Source organism: Numenius arquata, chromosome 1, assembly GCF_964106895.1.
Source record: "Numenius arquata chromosome 1, bNumArq3.hap1.1, whole genome shotgun sequence".
NCBI lineage: Eukaryota > Metazoa > Chordata > Aves > Charadriiformes > Scolopacidae > Numenius > Numenius arquata.
The window spans coordinates 17,049,171-17,074,375 of NC_133576.1; the positions used below are offsets into that span (position 1 = coordinate 17,049,171).

General features: G+C 42.3%; 1 protein-coding gene and 2 non-coding genes across 3 annotated transcripts; all 3 read left to right on the forward strand.

Moving 5' to 3' along the window:
- The first annotated feature begins 10 nt into the window (after positions 1 to 10).
- On the forward strand, positions 11 to 21,772 carry TTF2 (transcription termination factor 2). Its single transcript, XM_074147093.1, has 23 exons — positions 11 to 43; positions 136 to 247; positions 1,163 to 1,246; positions 2,518 to 2,584; positions 3,056 to 4,021; positions 4,918 to 5,044; positions 6,180 to 6,371; positions 6,585 to 6,742; positions 8,237 to 8,318; positions 8,629 to 8,742; positions 9,662 to 9,812; positions 10,484 to 10,589; positions 11,476 to 11,666; positions 12,527 to 12,680; positions 13,469 to 13,560; positions 14,358 to 14,440; positions 14,770 to 14,909; positions 15,675 to 15,845; positions 16,432 to 16,490; positions 17,589 to 17,742; positions 19,331 to 19,413; positions 20,465 to 20,539; positions 21,353 to 21,772. Exons 1-23 carry the CDS (start codon positions 16 to 18, stop codon positions 21,495 to 21,497), a joined length of 3,534 nt encoding a protein of 1,177 aa, XP_074003194.1. The 5' UTR covers positions 11 to 15; the 3' UTR covers positions 21,498 to 21,772.
- A 1,996-nt stretch (positions 21,773 to 23,768) lies between these two features.
- On the forward strand, positions 23,769 to 23,851 carry TRNAL-CAG (transfer RNA leucine (anticodon CAG)). The gene has a single exon. It is a non-coding gene; the product is annotated as a tRNA-Leu (tRNA).
- Positions 23,852 to 24,141: 290 nt separating this feature from the next.
- Positions 24,142 to 24,215, forward strand: TRNAI-AAU (transfer RNA isoleucine (anticodon AAU)). The gene has a single exon. It is a non-coding gene; the product is annotated as a tRNA-Ile (tRNA).
- Positions 24,216 to 25,205: the final 990 nt, after the last annotated feature.

Genomic DNA, 25,205 nt, shown 5'->3' on the forward strand with positions numbered 1-25,205 from the left:
GGTTACCGGCCGGCGATGGAGGCCGTTCCGTGCGACCGGCACGGTGAGGGGAGGCGGGGAGGGGACGGCGGGAGCGTCTGTGTGAGGGTGTCCCCGCTCTCGCTCTGACCCGTTCCCCTCTTCTCTGCCCTGCAGGGTCCCTCTGCTTCCTGAAGACAGGCGTCCGCGATGGGCCCAACAAGGGAAAGAGTTTCTACGTGTGCGGAGCGCAGGGCCCGGCGGCCTGCGGCTTCATCCTGCCGGCCAGGTAGGTGCAGGGCCGGGGAGGGGCCTCTCCCCCTGCTGGGCAGGTCTTTTGAGGGAAATTCAGTGCTATGTCAGCGCTAGTAAACTTTTGTTTTCTTAGTCACATAGTCTTTGAGAAGACTTGCTAAGTATTCAAAAATTAACCTTATGAAGTTCAATCAGGCCAAGTGCAAGGTCCTGCATGTGGGACGGAGCAGTCCCAAGCACAAATACAGGCTGGGCAGAGAATGGATTGGAAAAAAATACCAAAAAGCCAGCCACATCCTGAGCTGCATCAGAAGCAGCATGGCCAGAAGTTCGAGGGAGGTGATTCTGCCCCTCTACTTCTCCCTGGTGAGACCCCGCCTGGAGTACTGTGTCCAGCTCTGGGGCTCCCAACATAAGAAGGACATGGACCTGTTGGAGCGAGTCCAGAGGAGGGCCACGAAGATGATCAGAGGGCTGGAGCACCTCTGCTATGAAGACAGGCTGAGAGAGTCAGGGTTGTTCAGCCTGGAGAAGAGAAGGCACCTGGGAGACCTTATAGTGACCTTCCAGTACTTAAAGGGGGCCTACAGGGAAGGTGGGGAGGGACTCTTTATCAGGGCAAGTAGTGATAGCATGAGGGGTAATGGTTTTAAACTGGAAGAGGTAGATATCAGGAAGAAGTTCTTTAGTGTGAGGGTGGTGAAGCACTGGAACAGGTTGTCCAGGGAAGTTGTGGATGCCCCGTCCCAGGAAGTGTTCAAGGCCAGGTTGGATGGGGCTTTGAGCAATCTGGTCTAGTGGAAGGTTGGAACTTGATGATCTTCAAGGTCCCTTCCAACTCTAACCATTCTATGATTCTGTCTTGTCCCAACTAATTCTTTTTGCTGTTTCTGTTCTCTGTGCAGCTGGTCTTGTCTTTATTCTTCTTCTTTTCCTTTTCTCTTTTCAGTATTCCTGCTTCTCACTGCTTGATCCATGAGGGATGCATGGTGGAGCTGCAAGTCCTGGTTCAGCAGGAGACAGATGAATACCGGTAAGTTCCTCAAAGTGGAAACAAAGGTTTGTTGTACAAGTTTGAACACTTGGAATGGTTTGATAGCGGCTGACTTGCAATTTCCTCCTAGAATTGAAAAGGCTTTTCCAGCCTTGAGGCCTTCACTTAACATGTTTCAAGATGTTCGCTACTTTTATTAGCAGCTATATTCAATGGTGTAAACCTAAGTGGTCAGATAATGTTTGATTTTAACAGAATTAAAAATGGCTCTGTGTTTGGGTTCATCCAAGACTCGTATTGGTTGTATCAAATTCACCAGTTTTAATTCTGATAAGGATCTTGCAGCAGTCCTGGCTGGCTGCGAGTTTAAAAAAAAAAAAAAAAAAAATCACAGCCAAAGCTTTTCTGTTCCTGAGGTGTTTTAAAGATGAGGTGACCTGTACAGTTTAACTAAAGGAACAGCTGTTTCCTTACACCTTGAAATCATATGTCACTTCTGAGGCTCCGAGCATAGACAATATTTTTGCCTGAGCAGTTACTTTTTTATTGCTAAAACTAAAAAACAAACAACCCAAAACCCTAGGAATCTTTATCCAGCGAACAATGCTTTTGTAAAAAGCTTTGTTGCTAATGTTCATGGCCTTTTGCTGTGCAGAAGACTGGATGCAAAGTGCAGACCAAGAGAACTTGTCTATGATGGTTTTGGTGCAAAGTACTTTTTAAAGAACACTTATGCCGTGTTTTAACCCCAGTCAGCAATTAGGACCATGCAGCCTCTCACTCGCCCCTCTTCTTCCTCCAAAAGAGTAGGGAGAAGAAGGAGAAAAGGAGGGGAAAGGGAAAAAAACAAACCTCATGGACTGAGATAAAGACAGTTTAATAGAACAATAATGGAAAAGGAAAATAATAATAATAGTAAAAAATATACGGGACACAAGTCACTCTCACCGCCTGGGGAATTGGTTGCCCAGCCTGACCCAACCCGAGATTGCAGATTCCCCTCCCCCCACAGCCAGCTCCCATTTATGTACTGAGCATGATGTCTATGGTACGGAATATTCCATTGGCCATTCCATTGTTCTGTCTAGGCTCCTTCTCAGCTTCTGTGGGAAGCCGAAAAAGGTCCTTGACCAGTATAAACAATACTTAGCAACAACTAAACCAATATGCGTTATTGACATTCCTGTCATACCAAGTCTGAAACCAGCAACCACTAGAAAGAAAATTATCTCAATCTCAGCTAAAACCAGGACAGCATAGAGTTCATTTACTGGCTCCTGCAGTTCAAATCTTGTTTTATTCTTTGGTAGATTGTTTTACCGATGCCTTAAAAGTAAGCTGAATGGGAAGAAATGGTGTGGGAACATCCCATGGCAGGTATGAATGTTTCATTTATATTATAGTATCAGCTTATTCCAGTATGACTTTTCGTATTGCATACTGTAATCACATCTGAGATTACATAGTGGGAGAGTTTGTATTTTCTAGCTGAAAAGTGTATCAGCCTGCTGTCCTCCAGATGAGACTTCTCTTACTCCTAAATTGTCTAAAGTAATCACTGTTCTCCAGCCTTAGAAGAAACTTAGGTTTGATCTCCAGCTGTCATCTTTTTCTGAGGATGATGCTGTTGGGACTTGATCCCCAAAAACCATGGGAATGGCAAACTATGTAGAAAACCAGCACTTTTGTTTTGTTTTCCTTGTAAAATGTTTATCCCGATCCTGATAAAATTATAGGAAAGATGATTGTAGAGAATTAAGTCTTGCTTGAGATGATCAGGTTGTGTTTGTAGCTAAGCAGGCTTTAATAATTTGTACGTTAGCATTTACTCACTTGTACGTATTGCAGGATCCAAAAACTACCAAAGTGTCAAAAGCCTTAAAATCCGAGCCCAACGCAGCACCTCTCTTCAATCCCACTGGCCAAAGAAATCCATTCAAAGTGATAGACAAGAATTGTGAACCATCATCCTGGAAACAAATTAATCAAGGAAATGGAGAGGAAAGTAAAGCAAAAGGAGTAAAAGCAGAGAAGGAGGGTGTGCTAGTGTCACATAAAGAAAAGAAATCAACCTCTGATTCCTCCCTAGAGAAAGAACCTCTAGAAGGGCTGAAAATTAAAAAGAAGCAGTCCACAGGAAATAGGAGTGGTCCAGAACTTGAGAGCACAGTGTCTGAATCTAAACTTCGCCTTTCTGAGACTTGGGAAGGGGAAAACACCCTTTGGGAGGAAGGGAAACATGGTGGCAGGGAGTCCAAGGAGTCTTCCGAGTGTGTGGAGAAAGAGCCAGATGGGAGATCAAAGCTCTTTCCACTAAGTCTTGGAAAGCAGAGTACAAGTACCAAGCCTCCAGAGGAGGAGCAGCTCAGAGAGAGAAGCTTAAAAAGCTGTGGGGATAAAGAAACCAGGGAGAAAGTATACGCTGGTCAGAAGAATGGAGGAACTAAACCGATGTCTAAAGAAGATGGGATTTCCCCAGCAGTACCACCGTTGACGTTGCAATGTGCTGACCTGAAGGGAGGAGCAGAGGCAGTGCTGCTCAAGACCCAAATCAGGCCAGGACTGGGACAGCCTGCTGATGAAGTTGTTGGCAGTGACACTGGTGAAGTAAGAGTTGCTTATTCCTTATCAGGTAAAAGTAAACCTGAGAAATCGGTTGAGGGTTTGCAGTCAAGAGAGATTACTGCAGGAAAATTAGGAAAGAATATGCAGGGGACATCTTTGCCAGGAACTGCAGCATCGCATCACGTGGAAGGACCCCAGGACCCTAAAGCTCTTCACAACCATCTTGTAGTCCAGCTGAAGCAGAAGAAGGTAGTTTATTGCACCTATTATTCCTTTTTTTGTTTGTTTGTTTCTGTGTTCAGGGTGACTTCCTGTACTCGTGACAGGCATCAGAATATGGTATCCCCTCAAAGCAGAAACTCAAAGTATTTGGATGGTTTAGGAAGACAGGGAATTCAGGAGGGAATTCAGCCTAGGCACAGGCTAGTAGTTCTAAGTCACATATGAGACAATTACCCCTACGGCAATACAGCCTTCTGCATTTGGGGGTGTTCAGTTTTGACCTGCCTGAGGTTGTGTCTATCTTTAACCCAGAAAGTAATTTGTGTAAGATGGAACAGTGCACAGCCAGCTTAACCTTTTTAAATAACATGGCTGTTTCTGGTGGTCTCTCTTGGCCTTGTGAAGTAAGAGTGATCTAGCCATGAAAGCTCACACTAAGGTGAAGTAAACTACCTGTCTGTTTGCTTTTTTTAAATAATTGCCAATAACTACATTCCCTAGTTTTTATTATAAAAACCCCTGTTGGCCTAGAACTCAGAACAGAACCTCAAAATAAAGTCAGAACTGTTGTTCCTGCTAGTATAGAAAGAAACGTGCAAGTAGGTTGAACGTTGGGTACTTTGAGAGATGTTAAGATTGTCCAAGTCACTTGACTACCTGTTAATCCTGTTTTATAAGAAGGTGCAGGCCCTGCATCCTTTCATTTCTTCTAAAGTACACTCATGGTTAGTTTATTTTCTGCTAAAAGACTATTTAATCACACTAAATGGCACTTCAATGCTTTTGGAGATTGTAGAACAGTATCAAAATACAAATTACTATGACATAAGATTAGTGTTTTTAAACTTCCGACCTGACTGTTCTCTGTTGGCAGACAGCTTGATAAGCACCCTCATGTTTTGGATTCTTTTTTTGTTTTGCAGAGTACCTTGGCTACAGTGAACATTCAGCTGCTGCCAGATAAAGGGGAACGGTTATTAAAACAAGTGCAGGATTTGGAAGCTGCACTCAGCGCTCTTAACATTTCGGCAGCAGATACTACTGAAAAAGGTAGGACTAAATTTTTTTTCCCCAGAACTTCGCAAAACAATTTGTCTTACTATAGTTGCTAATATTGAGAAAAAATAGCATAAATTTATATATGTCGTGTGGTCTATATAAAGTTTGTCTGTTGAGATTCACTGAAGATGAAAAGCGTTAGTTGCGAAGTGTGTGTCTGGGAAAGGATGAATGGAACAACTCAACCACTTCCTCTGAAGTGTGGTGGCTTCCCAAGGGAGTTTCTTCCTGTGGTTAGGTCCCAGTGCTAGTTCTCTTTCCAACTTTGGCTGTGTGATTGAGGCAGGTGTCTCTCTGAGAACTTGCCAGTGAAGTGTTAATTTCCTCTTTGTTGCAGTATGCAACCATGCTTATGCATGTTTTGGCTGTTGGGCCTGAATGTTTCGGGTACCAAATAAAAGATAAGCAGCCTCCAATGTGTCATTCCTGTAAAGTGATTTCCTAATTCCATTAACTGGTCTTAATCACCTGTGGAAGATAGGTATTTTGTTGTTACCTGTACGATCACCTCAACAGGAGAGTTAGTTTGTGATCATAATATCAATTGTGTTGACGAAAAGATCCAGTTTGACAGCTCTGGAAATTGAAGATCTCTAGCAAGCAAGCAGTAACTCACAGGCCACCACACAACAAGCAGTCCTAATGTCTTATACTGTATTTGCTTTTAAGTGAGACAGACCTTTCCAGGAAGGAAAGAAAAGCTCATGAGCTTTTGGGCCATTCATTCTTGGATGTTTTGATAGTTTTTGTGATCAACACATTGACAAGAAAGATGTCTTTAAAAGAAATAAATCCTCTGGGAACAGTGTGCAGAATTGACTTTGTGATTCACTAATTTTATCACAGTGGCAAAGTTCACTGTGTTGGTATAAACTACACGTTGAGGCTTGAGATGAACTGTATGGCCTGTCACATAGAAGCAGGGTAAGAGCACGCATGTTAGTAGTTGCAGTGGCTCAGGTGATAGAGTAACCTGCTACTCTGCAGTTAAATCCACGTGACCACTTTATAATAAAGTTTTGCAAGCAGAGTATTAAGCAAAACGATGGCCCTTCTCTGGACTGTAACGCAAGGCTGTGAGGTCCATTGTGCAACCTTTTCAACCTGCAATTCCTTTCTTCTTAAGGGGAGGATAGCACAAGCAGTGGCTGCCTTGAGGAACCTTTGCCTAACCCATCTGGCAGGCCAGGTGGTACAAAATTGATAACACCACTACCACTCCAGGATCCTACAGCAAGGACCTCTTCAGGCTCACACAGTCACCCCTCTGCTGCTGCTACTTTGGGTTCCAGTGAATATTACGGCCACAGTTTTGGAAGTAAGTACAGGAAGACTTTTTTCTTTGAAGAGAATGCTGGTGAGGACTACTTCAGAAATAATTCTGCAACTTGTGGATATGTGTGAGAGTACTAAACCTTTTGTTACTGTGAGTTGCATCTGTAGCCACTGAGATTAATCTCCAAGATGAAAGATCTGCTTGGGAAAATTAGCTTTGTAAACATATGTCATGCATAATGCTGTATCTTTCCAGTGAACTCTGGTGTGCAGAATCTATATGGAGGAAGAATGACAGAAGACCGAATCAGGGCTGTACACAGTGCCACAAGTGAGGCTATTAATCATCTTCACAAATCTCTAGAATCCTGTCCAACAGAGCAGACAGTAGCTGAAGACCCCTCTGAATTGAAGGTGAGTTGGCAAGGATGAAGGATGTTGTGCTGACAAACTTAGGGGTTTCTTGTTTCCTCCATCATGAAGGGATAATACCCTAGAGCATCCTGTCCTTCCACACTTTGAAGTACTTTGCAGTTTTCATCCTGCTGGAAGGAGACACTCCTAACTACTTTTCAGCCGTGGGAGTTGCTTCAGATTGCCAATACTGATGTTCCACCCTCTTGTTGTGGTGTTTTCAGAATACTTAGCACTTGAATGTAGTAGTGCCTCGGACAAAGCAACCAACACACAACCATTTGTACGTGACTGGCAGAGCAGAAACAGGTCTCTAGTGGGTAAAAAACGGAGAACCTTCTTATTGTTTTCTCCTGATGAGCTATAAGAAATAGTCTTTTAAAAGTGTTGCAGGTGATTGAGTTCATGCAAGCCAACGGACTCCATAATAGTCCATTCTGATCTGCCAAAGAGCAGCTATTTGTCAGGTGGTGCAGAACCCAGAGTTGAGGTGATGTGGAATATGTTGGAAGGCACGTGCCTCTACAAGATGGTGCATTGATGTATGTATGTTGTGTCACTTTCAGATCCTCTTGGGACCTTTTCACTTTTGGGGAAGGGCATTTAATGTCTCATGATAGTATCTAGTCCCTCTTCCTGTCTTTTTGTCCTGGTTTCAGTTGGGATGGAGTTAGTTTTCCTAGTACCTACTGTGTTCTGGATTTAGTATGAGAATAATGTCGATAACACACATTGTTTTAGTGGTTGCTAAGTAATGTTAACAGTAAGTCAAGGACTTTTTTCAGCTTCCTATAGAAGCTGAGAGGAAGCATAGAGTATATAAATTGAGGCTGGCTGGGGAGCAGGGATCCACAGTCACTGCTTGGGACAGGATGGGCAATCGCTCACTGCATGGTGAGAGCAATTTGTGTTGCATCACTTTTTGTGTATTCTTTTACAATTATTATTTTTCTCTTCCGTTACTGTTCTTTTAAACTGTCATAATCTCAACCCACAAATTGTTTTTTTCCTCCTTTTTCTCCCTGTTCTCCCTACCCTACTGGGCTGGGATGGGAGCAGCGAGTGAACAGCTGCGTGATCCTAGTTGCCTGCTGGGGTTAAACCACAACACTTTTAAGAGTCTGTAGGGGTCTTAGACTTGGTGAGAAAAGGGGAAATGTTCTCAATCCCTCTCCTTGACAGTGATGGCTGTTGTAAGCAAGGTAGGCTTGGGTAGATTTTCCACCTGGATGATCTGCATGCCCTCAGGGCACTGTGAGATGCTGGGTTGGTTTGTGCATAAAGCATTAGCAAGACTGATCTATGGTACTGCTGACCTCCTGTCTGCAGGAGTTGCTTATCTTGGGTATTCTTGTCCACATGGGAAAAGAACAGGTGGGCAGACTCCTCTTACAAAGATTGTAATAGGACAGTTACTGGATAATTTGGTACAGGAAGTAGAAGTGTCTGAACTTTGTAAGGTGTTTCCTCAAATCTTCTGTCTCACCCTCTCAGGTTCCACTGCTGCAGCATCAAAAACAGGCGCTCGCATGGCTGCTCTGGAGAGAGAGTCAGAGGCCATGTGGAGGAATTCTGGGTAAGGAACAGAACATTAAAGTGGATTTGGGGGGGCAGATATGTGGCAGTAATGATTTGGCACATAATTGCTCTGAGGCCAATAGTAGTTATTTTGTAGGCATGTCGCAGGGCCTTGTTTTTCTGTGCCGTTTGACCAATTACAGCTGTTAACCCATTACAAAATCATACCCGGGAAATGGTCATATGCGTATCTTTATTTCCAGGGTTCTTCAGGGCAATTTCTCTTGCAGTATTTTACCTTAGTGTGGATCTGAGCTAGGAGAGCTCATTTCTGCAGGTCATGACAACTTCTGTGTGTCTTTTTCCAGCGGATGACATGGGCTTGGGGAAGACTCTAACGATGATTGCTCTCATTCTGGCCCAGAAGCAGCCGAAGACAGAGAAAAGAAAGGAGAAGTTAGAAATATGGCTAACCAAAAATGGTACAGAATTGTTTCCATCACACAGTACATACAGTTATGATGCAGTGCCATTTGAAATGCCTAAAGCGTTATAGGTTAATGGCTTGTAAACAATGGACTCTATCTGTGCTCACTTCCCTTCTGTAGGAAAATTCTGCTGGGCTTAATGTTTACTGCACTCCCTTGCAAGGCCTTTCTCTTGATCAGTGTCGTTTGTTCTTCCATCAGATGTGTAGATGTGTTCTCAACTCATTCCTTTATCTCGTTTTGGGATTTACTTTTTTTATTGATTAGTTTCCTGAACGAGTTAAAGCCAGCATATGCTGTTTTGAAAACGTCTCATAGTTTTTTTCAAATTATGCATAGTTTTCATAGCATAAGGACTTAAATTAGTTACTACTTGCCTCCCTGTGACTGATTTCAACCCACGCATTACTTTTGTCATGTCTATAGACATAAGGGATGTTAGAGTTTTTACAGAGTATTGTTCTACAACCTGTTACTGTCCCCATCCTCATGGAATTGGTTGGACTACTTTTTTCCATCATGCCAGTTTTACTGACTGTGTTTGTTTCTCCTGTGTGATTCAAAATGGTAACATTTCAGTTTTCTAGAACAGGAAAGAAGTATTTATTTGGTATTGTATTCTCAGGAGAGATCAAGCTTAGTTCCTGAACTCTAACCTTTCAGCTTATCCTAAGGAAGCACACAGATATAACACAACTCTGAGTGGACAGGAAGTGATGCATTAGTGTTCAAGTAGACTTTTTTCCACCCAGAACTAACAGTTCCCAAGAATGCATTGTAGAGATGTCCGCTTCACAAACTGTGCTCACAGCAAAAGTGGGCCCATCTTAATTGTTGCAACTTTCCAAAACTTCTGTCTTTGTTGTAGTCTAATGTGAAAACATTGAAACTTGTCTGCAATATTTTCCTGCAGATTCCACTGTTATCCCTTCCCACAGCACTTTAATCGTTTGTCCTGCATCCTTGATTCATCACTGGAAGAAAGAGATTGACAGACGTGTGGGCTATGGCAAACTGAGGGTCTATTTGTACCACGGGCCAAACCGAGATAAACATGCAGCGGTGTAAGTGCTAAACTATAAATATGATCAAGAACAGTAAAATACTACTTAACAGAGGATTGTGTACATCAGAGTTGAAATTCATTTGCTGTAGAATGATGGAAGAACCTGAAGTATGGAAACGTGGAAGATCCAGAAGGTCAGGCTAATTCATGTCTGCTGTAAAGGTGTATATAGCAAAACCTTTATGGCTGTACCCACACTGAGTGGTTCTGGTGCAGGTTATTGCTGTTCCTGGTAACAAAAAAAGGTGTACGTTCTTTGTACATCTTGCTTGCAGAGATTCTTAGTGGCAGTTTCTTCCATGTTCATGCTTTGTGGTTGGGTGGGGTTTTGTTTTTTTTCAGATGTATGTATAGACTAGAAAATTCTCTGTACCACTTTAGGCTGTGCTGAGCAGTGTTTCTAGGTGTCAGATCCTAAGTAGTGTTCATCTCATGTGGTGTGTGTTCTGTACCACTGACTCTTACTGTTGTCTTGAGTTTGCTGTGTCTACTTCCAGTATCCATAAAATGAGGGCAATGTACCCTTCCTGTTTGACTGTTTTCTGTAAAAATCTGCGTTTCAGCTCATGTAGAACTGTGTTCTTAAACTTTGAGCATGCATTTTGTCTGCCTTGCAAAATGAATTCCTCATTTGTTCTTGCTCCTGATTACTACTTTCTTTTTACGCAGGCTCTCTGAATATGATGTTGTTGTCACAACCTACAGCATTCTCTCCAAGGAGGTTCCCACAAGCAAAGAGGAGGGGGAGGTTCCTGCTGAGGACCATGATGTGAGGGTGAGAAGCCATATTGTTGATAGATGATTCTCTTAACATTTTGTTCTGAGATGTTGCAAACCATTATTGTTTCAAGGAGCACCTTATGCTACAGTGAGCGGCAAGTGGAATAATTTTTTTCCATAAGTCCTCTGTTGAGTTTGCCCAATAAAAATGGAGTGATGAGAGAAAGTACTGTGAAGTGCGGAAAGAGAACAAGAAAAAATATTCATGAGAAATCTGTTGTGTAGAATGTGTAGAATCTGTTATGTAGAATACACTATATTGAACATAGTTGAAATGTCTTAAAAAGTAATTTTAAGAGTGCAATGATGATTTTCATACTCCTCCTTTTGAGGCGACACTGTGAAGAAATACTAGAATCTCCCATTAGTATTCTTTGCTGAAGTGCCAACATCACTTTAAACTACCAGAAACCTGTTGTGATCTAGATCTCACTCTTAAAGCAAGCAGGCCTTTGAATTTCCTTGAAACTTCAAGGTGGCAGCTATAAAACTGTAGCAAGATCCTGCATTTAAAAGTACAGGATATACTCTAATAGAACAATTATATGTGTTCCTTTGTCCCAGCCTAGCGAAAATTTACTGATATGGAATGTCTCTTGGGTAGGAAGAGGTGATAAAGTGTTAAAAGCAAGAAAAACAGCAAAAAATTAGAAATTGTCATCAAGAACAGACAAACGTTATATTCTTTGGCTTAAACTTTTGTGGAAGCTTTGGAGAGATGATTTTTTTGAGAGCACCTCTAACATGACAGTAAGAGCTCAGATTCCTGATGTTAGTCAGCAGCAAAATGCTTCTTGCTGGAAAAATGTTTGCTTGTGGCTCTTTAGAGAGCTTAGCAAGGTTATTGTGCTGGATTATAAGTAGTCTGCTTTTTCTTTCAGAGTGGGTCATCTCCCTGTTCCCCCCTGCTCAGGGTAGCTTGGGCTCGAGTTATATTGGATGAAGCTCACAATATTAAAAACCCAAAGGTTCAAACCTCTATAGCTGTGTGCAAACTGAGAGCCAGTGCCAGATGGGCTGTCACCGGGACGCCAATACAGAACAACTTACTAGACATGTATTCTCTCCTGAGGTGAGCTGGCTGCATATGAACACGTGGACAGGGCTCCAATTCTAGTAGTTCCTAGCTGATGTAGTGTTGAAGTTATTTCTAAGTTTGAGAGGTTTCTAAGATGTGTTATATTAACACTTCAAGCACTGTGTTGCAAAGCCTGTGGCTGAAGCATTGTGCAAGGCTGACCATGTGTCTGCCGTTGAGTGAAGCTATTCTGCTTTCATAGAGGACAAAGGGGAAATGACTTCAGATCTCCTATGTCTCCAAGATGAATATCCACAAAACCAATTTGAATCAACAGAAGCTTTGTGTGATAATCCTTGTTCCTACCAGGGCAGCCTGGGAGGACCTTATTAAAGAGTGTTGTGCTACAAGGGCATTGAAGGAAAGGGTGAAAACTTTGGCTTCTCTAAAATGATAAACAGGTTAAGCTTTGTGCTCCCCATTGCTGAGAAGAAAAAGTTTATGCAAGGTGCTAGAGAACCAGAGACAACTTACATTTGAAATGAATTTTGGATAATTGAAATTAATTTTCAATTAAGAGGTATGGGAGTTTGAAATAACAAATATGCTTTTTTGGTGAGTGCCTGTGCTGCTTTATGCCCTTTATTTGCTCATGATGCTTGAGACATAACAAGCAAAGAGGAAATGATGGGTACAAAACCAGAAAGATGCATTCACTGTGCTTATGATGGTAAGACTTTTGAGCAAACCAGTTATCAGCATCATTACACTGGAAGTGTTTTACTGCTCCTAGCGGTTGTGGCTGAATGGGAAATAGTTTGTTTTGGATAGCAAGGAATTTGGTTCTGGTTGTTCAGGAGTAACTGAAGAACTCTTCTTCCCTTGGTATTAAGTCTCCTTCCCTTGTGTTGTAGGTTTCTACGTTGCTCTCCTTTTGATGAGTACAAGGTGTGGAAGTACCAAGTAGATAATAACACAAAAAAGGGAGGAGAGAGGCTGAGTCTCTTAACAAGGAGCCTATTATTACGGAGAACTAAGGACCAGCTGGATTCAACTGGCAAGCCCTTGGTGAGAACTTCCCCCTCCACAACTAGACAATCATTCCATTGCTTTCCTTGCCACAGCCAGTCAGTTCTTTACATGCATGAGCTTGTTAATGGGTGGGGTTTCCTGTCTACTGCAGTCTCTTGAGCAAGAGGAGTTAAATGCCTGTGGGATGCTTTGATTACTTGTCCAGAAAGCAGAAATATAAAGAAGAATGAAACCTTTCAGTTATAAATCACACGCAGAGGAGAATATGTTAAGCAATTGCGAGTAGATGCGCGCTTAGTGGAAAGTTAGTCTAGGCTTCTGAGCTAGCCTAGATCTCTGAGAATCAAAGCTGCTGCATGTCAAATGGATCTGGTGCATGCTGGGGCTTTGGCTTTCTGCATTACTCTTTACAAACAGTCCATCATACTGAGTATTAGATTGTTGGTGTGTCTGTAAGCTGTTAAAAGATGTAGTTTTGGTGTACTGTCTGATTCTGAATGAGGAACTTAGAAGCTACTTTTGTAACGTGATAAATTAATCCCTGCATGGTGGCTATGTGGAATCAGTGCTTAGTTGCTCATGGCTTTTGTTGTCAGGTGATTTGGAATAAAGACTATCATTTTGAGTGTTACCCAGGCTACTTGGAGTTCTCTGGGTATCTATATTGTGTCATAATTGCATTAATATGAATAACTTTAATGAAGAAACCAACAGCTGTCTTCTGAGACTTAGAACACTGTGTTAAAACTTGGAACACTGGTGTTTGTGACGCTTTATAAGATTTTTGCACTATTTACATCTGATCCTGTGTATTTTTACTTCAGGTTTCTCTGCCCCAGCGTAGCACACAGTTGCATCAGTTAAAACTTTCAGCAGAGGAGCAGTCTGTCTACAATGTGCTCTTTGCAAGATCCAGGTATGAATGTGGGAAAGGATAAGGTATTTTGTGGTTTTGTTTCTTACTGGTGTGAGAAATCAGAAAGAAAACTCCACTTTAGATAAGAACAACTTCTGGATAAATTCCTGTTAATTTTTTCCCTGTCTGGCTACCTGTCAAGCATGTTTGAAAATATATTGCTTGTTCTGGTAATAAGTGAAACTGATGCTTTTGGGTTTTTTTCCTCCCATATGTTCATGCCTTGTGTGAGCTTTGTATTCTAGCCTTTCTCTTAATCTCATTGATTTCAAGACTCCTAAGGCTTGGGATTGCAACAATAGTTCTTAAACGATGATGTGCCAGCACCTGAAAAAAACAGAGTTTATCTTCTTTGTCCTGTGGTACTTATGCAGTCGGAAATTATGCTGGCTCTCCAGATGACTGTAATGCAAGCCAGCATCCCTTTGTGTTCTCCTAGGGTTTCTTTCAACAGTGTTGCTGTAAAGAGGTTTCCTTCATTTGAAATATACATTTAAAGATGTCCTTTTGTTACAAATAATTTTATCCGTTCTTCATAATGGAATGGATATCCTGACTCCTATTTTACTCAAGGTATTCCAGTAAGCAGACTTGCTTCCTCTTGTGTTTTCCAAAATGGATCTTGGTTTTGATCATATTCAGGTTAAACAAAATGGAGGTTTATTTGTGATCATTTTGTGACTACATCATTAATGAAACTGTCCTTATCTTAATGCATCATCAGCTTGCTTGTTAAGCATGGGTGCCTCTTGCCTTTTTTCCTGCTGTAAATAGCAGTCTTTGTCTTGTTTTTTCAGGTCAACACTACAATCCTACCTGAAGAGACAAGAGCAGAAAAATGAAGGCAGAGAGTATGCTGGTGGTAACCCATTTGAGAAAGGTTTGAGCACACCTTTCCCTGAAAATATTTGCAGAAGTGACTCTTCACTGCACAATTAAGGAGGGGGAACAGACCTGGCCGCATGGGATCAGGACTTAAAAAATTATTTGGAAAATGTTTTGCTCCTCCCCTGATGTTACAAAGAATCCTACCGTAGTATCCCAAAAGTCTCTTCTTGCTGTTGTGGCTCTGGGAAAATCTCTTAACCTCTCTGGGTCTAAAATTCCCTTCTGAAATAAAGGTCTAATTGCTCTTTTGCTGGAGGTGGCTGAGCAGTGCTTGGAAATGCCTCCAGGAGCTCTTAATGTTTTGTCTTCCTTCCTTGGCAGTTGCACAAGAGTTTGCAGTCAGTCAAAAGGAATTTCTAGCAGGCTCCCAAAGTGCCTCCCAGGTCTCAAGTACAGTCCATGTCTTGTCCATGCTCTTGAGGCTCCGTCAATGCTGCTGCCATCTCTCCTTACTGAAAGTGGTAATAATATTGTATTGTAGTGATGGGATGGTTTTTTGTGGGAATTTTTTTTTTTTTTTTGTAACACCCTTGCATCTCATAGCTAGGGGTGTATGAACTTAGCCATTTCTGGGACTGTGTGTTTTACGGCCCAAGAGGTTTTAGATGGGAAATACTTCCTACTTAAGAGTTCCCAGCATGACCTATGTGGGCAGCTGTGTCCCTGGAAATACCTTTATTTGGATAAAAAAAAAGTAAATAAAATTTTAATGGCAAAGAAGTCTTGATCTTAACCTAGTCTTTAAAAGTGCACAAGTTCATAAGTGTAGCCTGTTTCAAGGGCTTGTGTGTTGGAGAGCTCTACAAGTGCCTTGACTGAAGTTGCCTTGCATGAAGTAGACTAATCTTTCAGCAGTTTTTGCTGTGTCATATAATGCAGCTGTAGAACAAGTCCAGATACTAAGGGAACAGGCAAGGATTGATCTTCTAACATCTTTAATCCTGCAATTGTTAAATGCTATGGGAGGGGGAATCTGAGGAGACTGAACCACAGAAAATGGCTGAGCTGACATGTTTTCCCTATGCTGCTCCTTCTTGGGGCAGAATAAAGGGACAAAGGAACTGTTGGTCCGACACAGTAGTGTTTCTTATTCATTCTTTCTTCATATTGCATAGCTTCCTTCAAACCCGCTGTCCTCAGCAGACATCGTGCAGACTGTGGATCAGTACTGAATTTGACTGCAGGCTTGACTGTGATCCCTTATTATATTGCATTCTTTCCCACAGGCTCTGGACCAAGTTAACTTGAGCAGTGAAGGCCTTTCGCTCTCCATTGAGGAACAGCTTAGTGCTTTGACCCTGTCTGAGCTCCAGACTCCCGATTCCAAGTCAACAGTCTACCTCAATGGCACAGCTTTTAAAACTGATATCTTTGAAATCACCAGGGAGAGCACCAAGGTATTCTGCTTGTGGCTTTCTTACCTTCCTTGAGAAGCTTCGTTTTCAGCACTTTGCCTTTTAAATTGTCAATGAATCATCACACTTTGGTAATTGCAGATCAGGCTAAGTTGGCAATTTAGATGAAATGAGGTGAGTAGGTGGATAGTCTGCTGAACACCTCCTGGGAATGCTCCAACTTACCAGGGTGGCAATAAAGCTGTGAGAATCTGACTGCTGAAAATATGTCAGTGAAAATCTTAAGCACTGGATTCACAGAAGTTTAGAAAAGCATGCATGTGAGAGCATGGTGCTTATGAAGAGCTAGAAAAAATAGGATGGCAGCAAGAAGAGACGTGGCCATAACCTTACTTCTCGCAGGAAGGTTGGAATCTATAAAACATGCTTGTATGATTTGATTTCTTAACCCTGTTTTCCAGTTGGGAGTGTTCTTACTAATGACTGTTAAAATATCTTGAAAGTCTGAGCACAGAAGAAATTCCAGTTGAAGGGTTATTTTGATCACTTCCTATTTTAATGAAGAATAGCCAACCATGAGCTGGGTTATGACAGCAAACAGACTAATTTTTTTTTTCCTGCCCTGCAGATAGCTCACCTCTTGGCTGAACTGAAAACTATTCAGAGTCACTCGGAGTCTCACAAAAGGTTAGTAAACATGTCCTTTTCTTTAGTCATAGTGATTGAGGGAAGCATGTCTTTTGTCAGCAGTCGAAATAGTTTAAAACAATTGAATACAAAACTCTTGGTGTGGTAAAATATTGCCAGTACTGCAGTAGTTGAAAACAGATTTTGAGCAGGACAAAAGAAGATAGTTTAAGATGTAGTTAAGTGTAAATGTAAGGGAATGTGTGAGGAATTTGAGGCCCAGGAGGACTGTTCTTTTCTCCAAAACCAGAATGGGGAATAATTTGGTTATGCTGAGAAATATTTGCCCTCAGCTCTGCAACCCATGTCACCACCCAAAAAAAGTGGGGGAATAAAGTAGATGTTAAACTGAACCTGTTTGAGATAAAGGAATGCATAGATTAGAGGACTTAAGTGTTGCTGAAGTCCTGCAGCTCTCACTGTGCAGGTTCTGTCTGTCTTTGCACCAGACTGCAGTGTTACTGAGTTTTCTGCTTTTTTTTTTATTAAACAATGTAGAATGCACTTACAGGTGTGGGGCTGCGGAGTAGTTACCCCTGTGTTATGCTGGGGTGGGCTGGAAGGGGAAGTCCTGCTCTTGAGCAACTTCAGAGTTGCATAATATATAGAAAGCTTTTTTCCAAAGTTTTTTCCAAAAAGCTTTCCTACCGTAAGAATGGGAACACTAACATTACTTTTGTTCCCTACCAAAAAACTGTCAAACAAATTATTGTTTTCCAAACTGTTTAATCCAAAAAGTGAAGTGTGGGGGGTGAGAGGCCCAGGGAAATCCAAGTTTGGTGTTGCTATTGATTCATTTTGCAGAAAAAATTCAGAATTTTGGTGGTAGGTGGCAATGTAAAATCCAAAAATAGAAATGAAAGTTAGAGACTTAATTTGTCTGAAGTTTATTGGGTGTTAACCTTCCACAGCAGATTCTACCACTTCCACCATTTTACCTACAGGTAAATCTATTTCTGAATTGGGAAGGGACTTGGTTTCAGTTTGAGTGGGGAAGAGTGCCTGACTCATTGTCTCCTCTTGGGTGAGACACTGCAATAACCAAACTGTTACAGTACACACAGAACTTGTTCTAAACTCCCTTTTCTCTCTCTCCAGTGTTGTTGTCTCTCAGTGGACAAGTATGTTGAAAGTTGTGGCTGTGCACCTCCAGCGTCTAGGGCTGAAGTATGCAACGGTGGATGGCTCTGTCAATCCTAAAGAGAGAATGGATGTGGTAGAAGAGTTCAATAACAATCCCAAAGGGCCTCAGGTATGCAGTCAGGGCAGGGAAATGGTTAGTAGTGCTGCTATGAGCAGCTGTGATAGCTGACTGTATTCCATTTATTGGCACGACTTTCATTTGGACCTCCAGGTGCAAGATCAGCAGGGAAAGAGGTAGCTGTAAAAACAAATTTACATCTTATAATGGGCAAGATCAGCTGCTAAAAAGCTCCTTTTAATGTTAACTTTCTGTACTGAGATCATCTGACTCCAGAGCTAGTTCAAAGGTTGTCTAAATCTTCAGTGTGTTCAAAGATGTTTTTGCCACGGAGAGTAATGTGGAAGCTGGGGGGCCCATTAGCTCTATTCAGAGCACATTGGTTCTTCCCAGTTCGTGCTTCTGCATTGGAAGATGTTTCTTTCTGTATATCCTTGGCTTGCCAAGGAACCTGTAGGACTTTATTGCTGTTTTCCAACACATCTGATACTTTTTACCAGACTAATCTTATTGAGAATTGATGATCACAGTTGAATCTGTGAATGAGGCTAAAATTAATAAAAGCATATCTTGCCCTATAAAGATAGAAGATTGGGACTGGGGTGAGAGAAGTCATAGTTTTGTGCACATCCGAAATAAGATGACTTCTTTCACTTTTGAGTTGTTGGTGGGGGGTTGGGGTGGTGTTTAAATACTGATGAACTACAGTGTGGTGACTCTTCTTAAAAACAGCTTCTAGTCTGAAATTTTGGCCAAGGGAAGGAAGCTTGCCAGGTAACTAAAGACATCTGAGTCCAAATTAATTGTTCTTAGCGATTACACTTTCATTTGGACACGATGTTCCCATTATTGAGGCAGGACAGGCTGTCTCCTCTGAGGATGGATCTGGAATTTGGTGCCTTAGCTTGTTTTCTTTGCTGGATTTCTTGAACAAGCTACTGTCTACAAAATAGATATTTCTTCTTCTAGCTTTGAACTTAAACAAAAGAATATTTATGCCAGCTATATGAATATCTGACCCCTGAAGTATGATCAGGGTTTTAAGGTACCATACCATGAAACTGAGTTGTAAATGTATCTAGCAAGGGTCTCTGTCCTTAGTTGAGTTCTCTTGCTGTACAAGAAATCTTCTCTAAATTGACCATCTGGTATATCCCCATTCCTCCCCAGCTACTCATCTTTTTCTGAATAGTAAGTTATGTGGAAACAAAGTGAAAGGAGTAGCAGGCCTTTTCAGTCCAGTTGCCTGTGTTTAAGCAATCAGTATTATTACTTCAGAGTTGATGCTGATTGGTCCTGTTGTTGGCAACAGGTTGTCATCAGAGAGGCCAGTCATTTGAGTGGGACACGGAGAGAGACTGAACTTTTCAGTCCTTTCTCTAGTCTGTAAAAATGTATCGGGGTAATGTATATGGAACGGTAGGCTGGCCTCTCTGAGCTGTAACATCCATGTCCAGGCTTCTGTGCCTCATCAAGTAGCATATGGTAAGCTCCCAAGTGCATAATAAATATATACATGAAATATAAATATGATAAACAGATCCTTTGGTTCAAATTAACATGTGGAATATATGAAGCATTTTTGTTTATGAAGAATTTTCTTGAAATAGGTTCCTTAACTCTCTTTTGGCTTTTGAAGGTATTGTTGATCTCGTTGCTGGCTGGAGGCATTGGCCTGAATTTAACTGGAGGAAACCACCTCTTTCTCCTGGACATGCACTGGTAAAGAGAAAGAAAAGTTCTGTCTCAGAGAATATGTGTAGGGGATGCTGCTTGCCACGTGCATTGTGATGTCTGATACAACTGGGTTAGGAGGGAAGTGTTTAGCTGAGAGTAAGGGTTAGTGATTAATTGTGGAAAAGTGCTTTTACTACGGCCTTATTCCAAGACACTCTGATTTGTCAATCCAGTGCTCACCACCATGAAATACAGTTCTGTAGGGGCAAAAAAAGAGAGGAGGATAACAGCAATCCAAAGAAGCAAGTATGCAGCCTGTATCACAAAAGGATACTGGGGACTTGGCAGCCCCTGGCTTAATTTCTTACAGTAATGAAAAATGGTACAGTAATGCCTAAGGGAATTTGTCTTGAAACAAATTGATTGTGTTGAGCGTAGTCAGTAATTGGGCATAACTAGTGTACCTTGGGGTTTTACAGGCTATGAAAATAGTGCATATGAGCTCCTAATATTTATGTTGTCTCTCATCAAAGTCAGAATTGCCTTTTTTTTTTTTCTTTTAACTAAATGTTGCTCATGGGAACTTAAAAAGCAAACTAAAGGGCTTCAGTACGACCAGCTGCAGAATAGCAGCATTAAGGAGATGTTTCTATAATATGGAAGTTACACCAACAAGTATTCCCTGTAGCTGTGTGTCAAACGGAACCATTTCTTCTGAAAATATTGAGTGAAGGCCTCTTTCTATGGAGTTTGCCTTCCTGCTTTGCTGTACTCTTTCTTTCCCAGCTACTCAGCTTTCTCTGAGTACTAACTATTGGCCAGAAATATGGGGCTACATGGAAGAGTGGTCTGATTCATATGGCTGACTTTATGTGGAGTTGTAGCCTGCTTCTACCAAGGGTGAAGGGAAATACAGTCAGGGTGAATACTGGTGAGCAAGCTGGTAAACCTAAGGTAACCTGAGAATGGGTTTAGTTCTACAGAGGAAGAAAATGGGATGCTCTGGAGGCAGGCAAATGAGGCAAGCACAGAGGCTTCGATAATTCAGTTACTCCTGAACATAAGCCCTTAAGCTATCTTTTTTTTCACCTTGCAGGAATCCTGCTCTCGAGGACCAGGCATGTGATCGCATTTACCGAGTGGGGCAGCAGAAGGATGTTGTGATACACAGGTCAGGATTTTCCTTAGCAGTGAATGAGGCTGTTGCTGCTTATGTACTGTCTGGCTTTAGTTGGTGAGACAAGGGCTTGGTGTGAGGCTTGTTTTCTTGGTTTAAAGCTAGGCACGAGGTCTGACAGTGGGATTGGGGTTTGGAAAGAAAGAGGAAGACCATGGGAAAATGTTTCTCTGTGGCACTTGCCTGCATGTTGCTGTCCTGATAGCTAGGAGTGGTTTATTGTTTTTTAACCTCTGGTTTAGTGGGAATGGTCCTGTTCATTCCTGAGAACAATTCAGGCACTAAACCATTTCTCTTATTGAGTGGAGATTTTTCACTGTGCTCTCAAAGCCCGAACCTTTCTAATATCACTAATGTAAACGTAGAGCACTTATTAGAAGTGGCAAAGTTGGCTTTTAGAAAAAGCCTTGGAATCGTAAGTACTAGAAGGCTAGCTTAATTATTGTAAATGCACAGCAAATGCAAAGAAACTGGAATCTAAAATACTATTTTGTGTACGATGCTTTTAGTATACTAGGTGCCACCAGTTATCAAACAATCACTACAGGATTTTGTCACAGAGTTACTGTTGCTTCAGATGGCCAAAGCTGAGGCCTAAAGTACATCAGACTTTTATTTGAAATGTTATAATACCTGGATATGAGAACAGCTGTTTTCTTTGCACAGGTATATTATGTCAGTGACATAACAGGCTGTTAATTTTTAATTGAGACAAGTCTTTGGAAAGTTACTGGGGAAGTGCTGATATAACGCTGACGCTTTTTCCTGGCAGTTGAGATGATGTGTCTTTGTGGTTTTTTTTTTTAGGTTTGTCTGTGAAGGAACGGTAGAAGAAAAGATTGTACAACTCCAGACGAGGAAGAAAGTTCTCGCCCAGCAGGTGCTGTCAGGCAGAGGGGAGGCCTTCACTAAGCTCACTCTGGCTGACCTCAAAACTCTTTTTGGCATCTAATTCGCCTTTACAATACATAACGGAAAGTGATTGTATACCTACAAGTAATGGCGCTGACTTCAACAAAGGACTGCTGTTTTAAGGCCTTTTTTTATTTTGAAGAAATAACAAAATTTGTATGACTGTTCCAGGAAGACAAGTTATCAACTTCAGAAGTTATCAGTTTGGTTTAATACTAAAATTAGATTGTGTATCCAAGGATTAATAAAGTTACAAATTAAGCTATTGCTTTAAGCCACCTTTGAGTAAATATTAAAAACAAGTATTTACTTGTTTCTTTGTTTCCTATGTTGTGCTTTTTAGTCAAAAAATTTTCTTTCCTCTCTAGGACAGGAGAAGCACAGGCATTAGTGAACCGAACAAGAGAGATGAGCGTGAGGTAGGAAGGTTCAGAGGTTGAGTGGTGAGGTTGGGTGGGCATGAAGGAACCAAAAAAAAAATAAATTTTTGAGCATGATGGTATAAGAAGAATATATAAACTTTGGAATGTATAAGTAAAATTAAGGAAGGACTTACGGGAATAGTTCATTTTCTCTTTTGTTCCTTAGGAGGACTTTTTATATCTAAGAGAAGATAATTTCTCTCCCCTGCTTAAAATATTTATTCAAGCAGGGAAGTTGATTTCTGTTATCTTCATATGAAACAGAACCTGAATTCCTGATTGATTGGTTGGTTTGGGGTTTTTTTTTTTGTTTTTTCTTCTGAGTAATAAATAGTCTAAGGTTTCCTTGGTGCAAATCTTTTAATGTATAGACTATTCTTATTTAGAAGATGCTCTCATTTTGTAACAGTAGATGAGTTGCAAGTCCTTGATTAATGGTTTGTATTGTCTCTCTTCTTAGAAGTGGTATGAGTGAAGTTGCTAGGAAAATACTAATAAAAAAGTAGTGAATCTTCCCTGTTTCCATCCATGCAAGCGAAGCTGTGGGATTATTCCAATTTATTGCACAGATACAGGAGTTAAGGGGCACAAAAATAGTAATTTGTATTTTTTGTGTGCATATGTCCATAAATTCGATCATGGTGAAAGTTCCTTGAACAGCTCTCAGAACCAAGGAAGGCTGTGCAACTCGGACGATGTAACCATAATCTCGGTTTGGGGAAGGTTGCAACGCAAGTGAGTATTGGTTTTCTGGAAAACATATCAGAACATCTGTTCTCTTCCACAAAACGGGAAGCTGTGGACTAACTTTCCAAAATTACTTTATTTTGGCTTGGATGTTTACACGAGCAGAACTCGGGTTATAGTTTCTTCTCTGGAATTCACGTATGCTCTCGTCTGAGCTCCTCTCCCTTTCCTTGGAGCTACTGTTAGCCTAGCAGGCTTCCCCTCTTTGAGGTGTGTTACTAAATACGGTATAAATCGACATTTTGTACACCTTACCCCTTCATTCGGTGTGTCTTCCTTTGGGTGAATGCGAGTGTAGTAGCAATGCAGGATAGCTGCTGGGTGTATCAGGTATCACAGAATCTTCTTGGTTGGAAGGGACCTTTGAGATCATCGAGTCCAACCACAAAAACAAACACAAAAAAACCACACAGCAAAAAAAAAACCAAACAAAGAAACCCCAAACACCAAAAACAAAACCCCCACAAAAAAACCACTCACAAAACAACAATCTTGGGCATGTGTTTCTTAAATTCCTCCAGGGATGGTGACTCCACCACCTCCCTGGGCAGGCAGTTCCAGTGCCTGAGTATCACCATGGGGATTAATTGCTCTATTTGTATGGAGCTCTCTCTAGGAAAGAGCTTTGGATTTTCTTTGGAAACCCCAATAACCCAAATAACCCATGGGCTATGAAGTTCAGAGAAACGCTGAAGGTCTGGCATGTACCTCTCGCCATCATCTTCTGAGATGGCAAATTAACGCAGCTAAGAGAAGAGAAGGAAGAATACGTGGGTTTGGTATTCAAAGTCAAATTTGTAAAGGAATTGTGTTTGGGGAGGGGGGAAGTGGTTTGAATTTAGTTTGCACTGAGCAAAAATGTATCTCAAAATACTGCTAAATAACAGTAGCCTGTGTGTGACCAGGTATTTACATCTCTCTGCAACACACAAATATTAACGTCGTGTTTCTTTATAGAAAAGAAACTTCACGGTAACACTCAATATACAGAAGATCAGAGGTTCTTTTTCCTTTCCTTAGTCAAAGAGCCGTCTCCCTTCGCCGCCGCCCCTGCACCAGCCGCCCCCTCCCCTTTCGGGTGCTCGCCCGAGTTGGTGTCGCGGCGGAGCCGAATGGGGCCGGCTGAAAACTGTTTGCAACGGGTCAGGATGGCCGAGCGGTCTAAGGCGCTGCGTTCAGGTCGCAGTCTCCCCTGGAGGCGTGGGTTCGAATCCCACTCCTGACAACTTCTTTTCGCCTGCCCCTTTTTGAGGGCTGGTGGCCGCCAGAGGGGGAGGCGATGCTGCCGAAGGCGGGTGGGCGCGGAGGGGCGACCATTTCTGCACCGCAGCCAGTGGACTAGCGGAGGAGGAAACGGCGGCAGAGACACGAGTGGTGGTCACGCTTTTGTGCTGCTTTTCGGCGCCGGTGTGGCGCGACGGATCGGGCCCCTCCGCGGTGGCCAGGCGGGTCGGGATCTCTACGGCCCGCGCTGGGGACCCCGATCAGGGGTGCCGGGAAAATACAATACAGCGTGGCCGGTTAGCTCAGTTGGTTAGAGCGTGGTGCTAATAACGCCAAGGTCGCGGGTTCGATCCCCGTACGGGCCAGCATTGCATTTTGAGCCTGCCATTGTGTTTCTCCCCCCCGCCCGGCTTTTGCTGATCGGAGGAAGTCATAGAATCATAGAACGGTTAGAGTTGGAAGGGACCTTAAAGTTCTCTGGTTCCAACCCCCTTGCCATGGATGTCGGCAGGTTGCTCGAAGCACCATCCAGCCTGGTCTTAAACACTTCCAGGGATGGGGCATCCACAACTTCCCTGGGCAACCTGTTCCAGTGCTTCGCCACCCTCACAGGAAAGAATTTCCTCCTAATATCTAATCTATATCTCCCCTCTTCCAGTTTAAAACCATTACCCCTTGTCCTGTCACTACATCTCCTGACAAAGAGTCCCTCTCCGGCTCTCCTGTAGGCTCCCTTCAGATATTGGAAGGCTGCTGTGAGGTCTCCCCGGAGCCTTCTCTTCTCCAGGCTGAACAACCCCAGCTCTCTCAGCCTGTCTTCATAGGGGAGGTGCTTTGGAGTCCTCAACACAGGAAGGACATGGACCTGTTGGAACGGGTCCAGCGGAGGGCCACAAAGATGATCAGAGGGCTGGAGCACCTCCCCTATGAAGACAGGCTGAGAGAGCTGGGGTTGTTGGTTGATATTGGAAGTCACTGTGCCACTTCCTGGAGCACTGAAACACAGCAACAGTCTGGCAACACAGAAGGGGACAACACTCAGAGGAGGTAAAGCTGTCCTTTTGGAGTCACGCTCAGTTTGTTGTGGTTCACCCGCAGAGCAAAGCAGGCTGAAAAGCTGCTGCTGTTGTCGGTTTGTTTGCATAAGCTGACAATATTGGTTGGGGTGAATGGTGCCCGATGTGAGAAAGTGATGGGATTGAGGGGGAAAAGGAGAGGTGATGTCAAAAGAATATGGTTAAAAAGTTACATAAATGCTTTGTATAAAATTGTGATAGAACTTTGAACTTTAGCTGAACTCCTGAAATGGAAACTTAATTGTACCTTTTGCACCTGGGCTAGATGTAGAAACAATT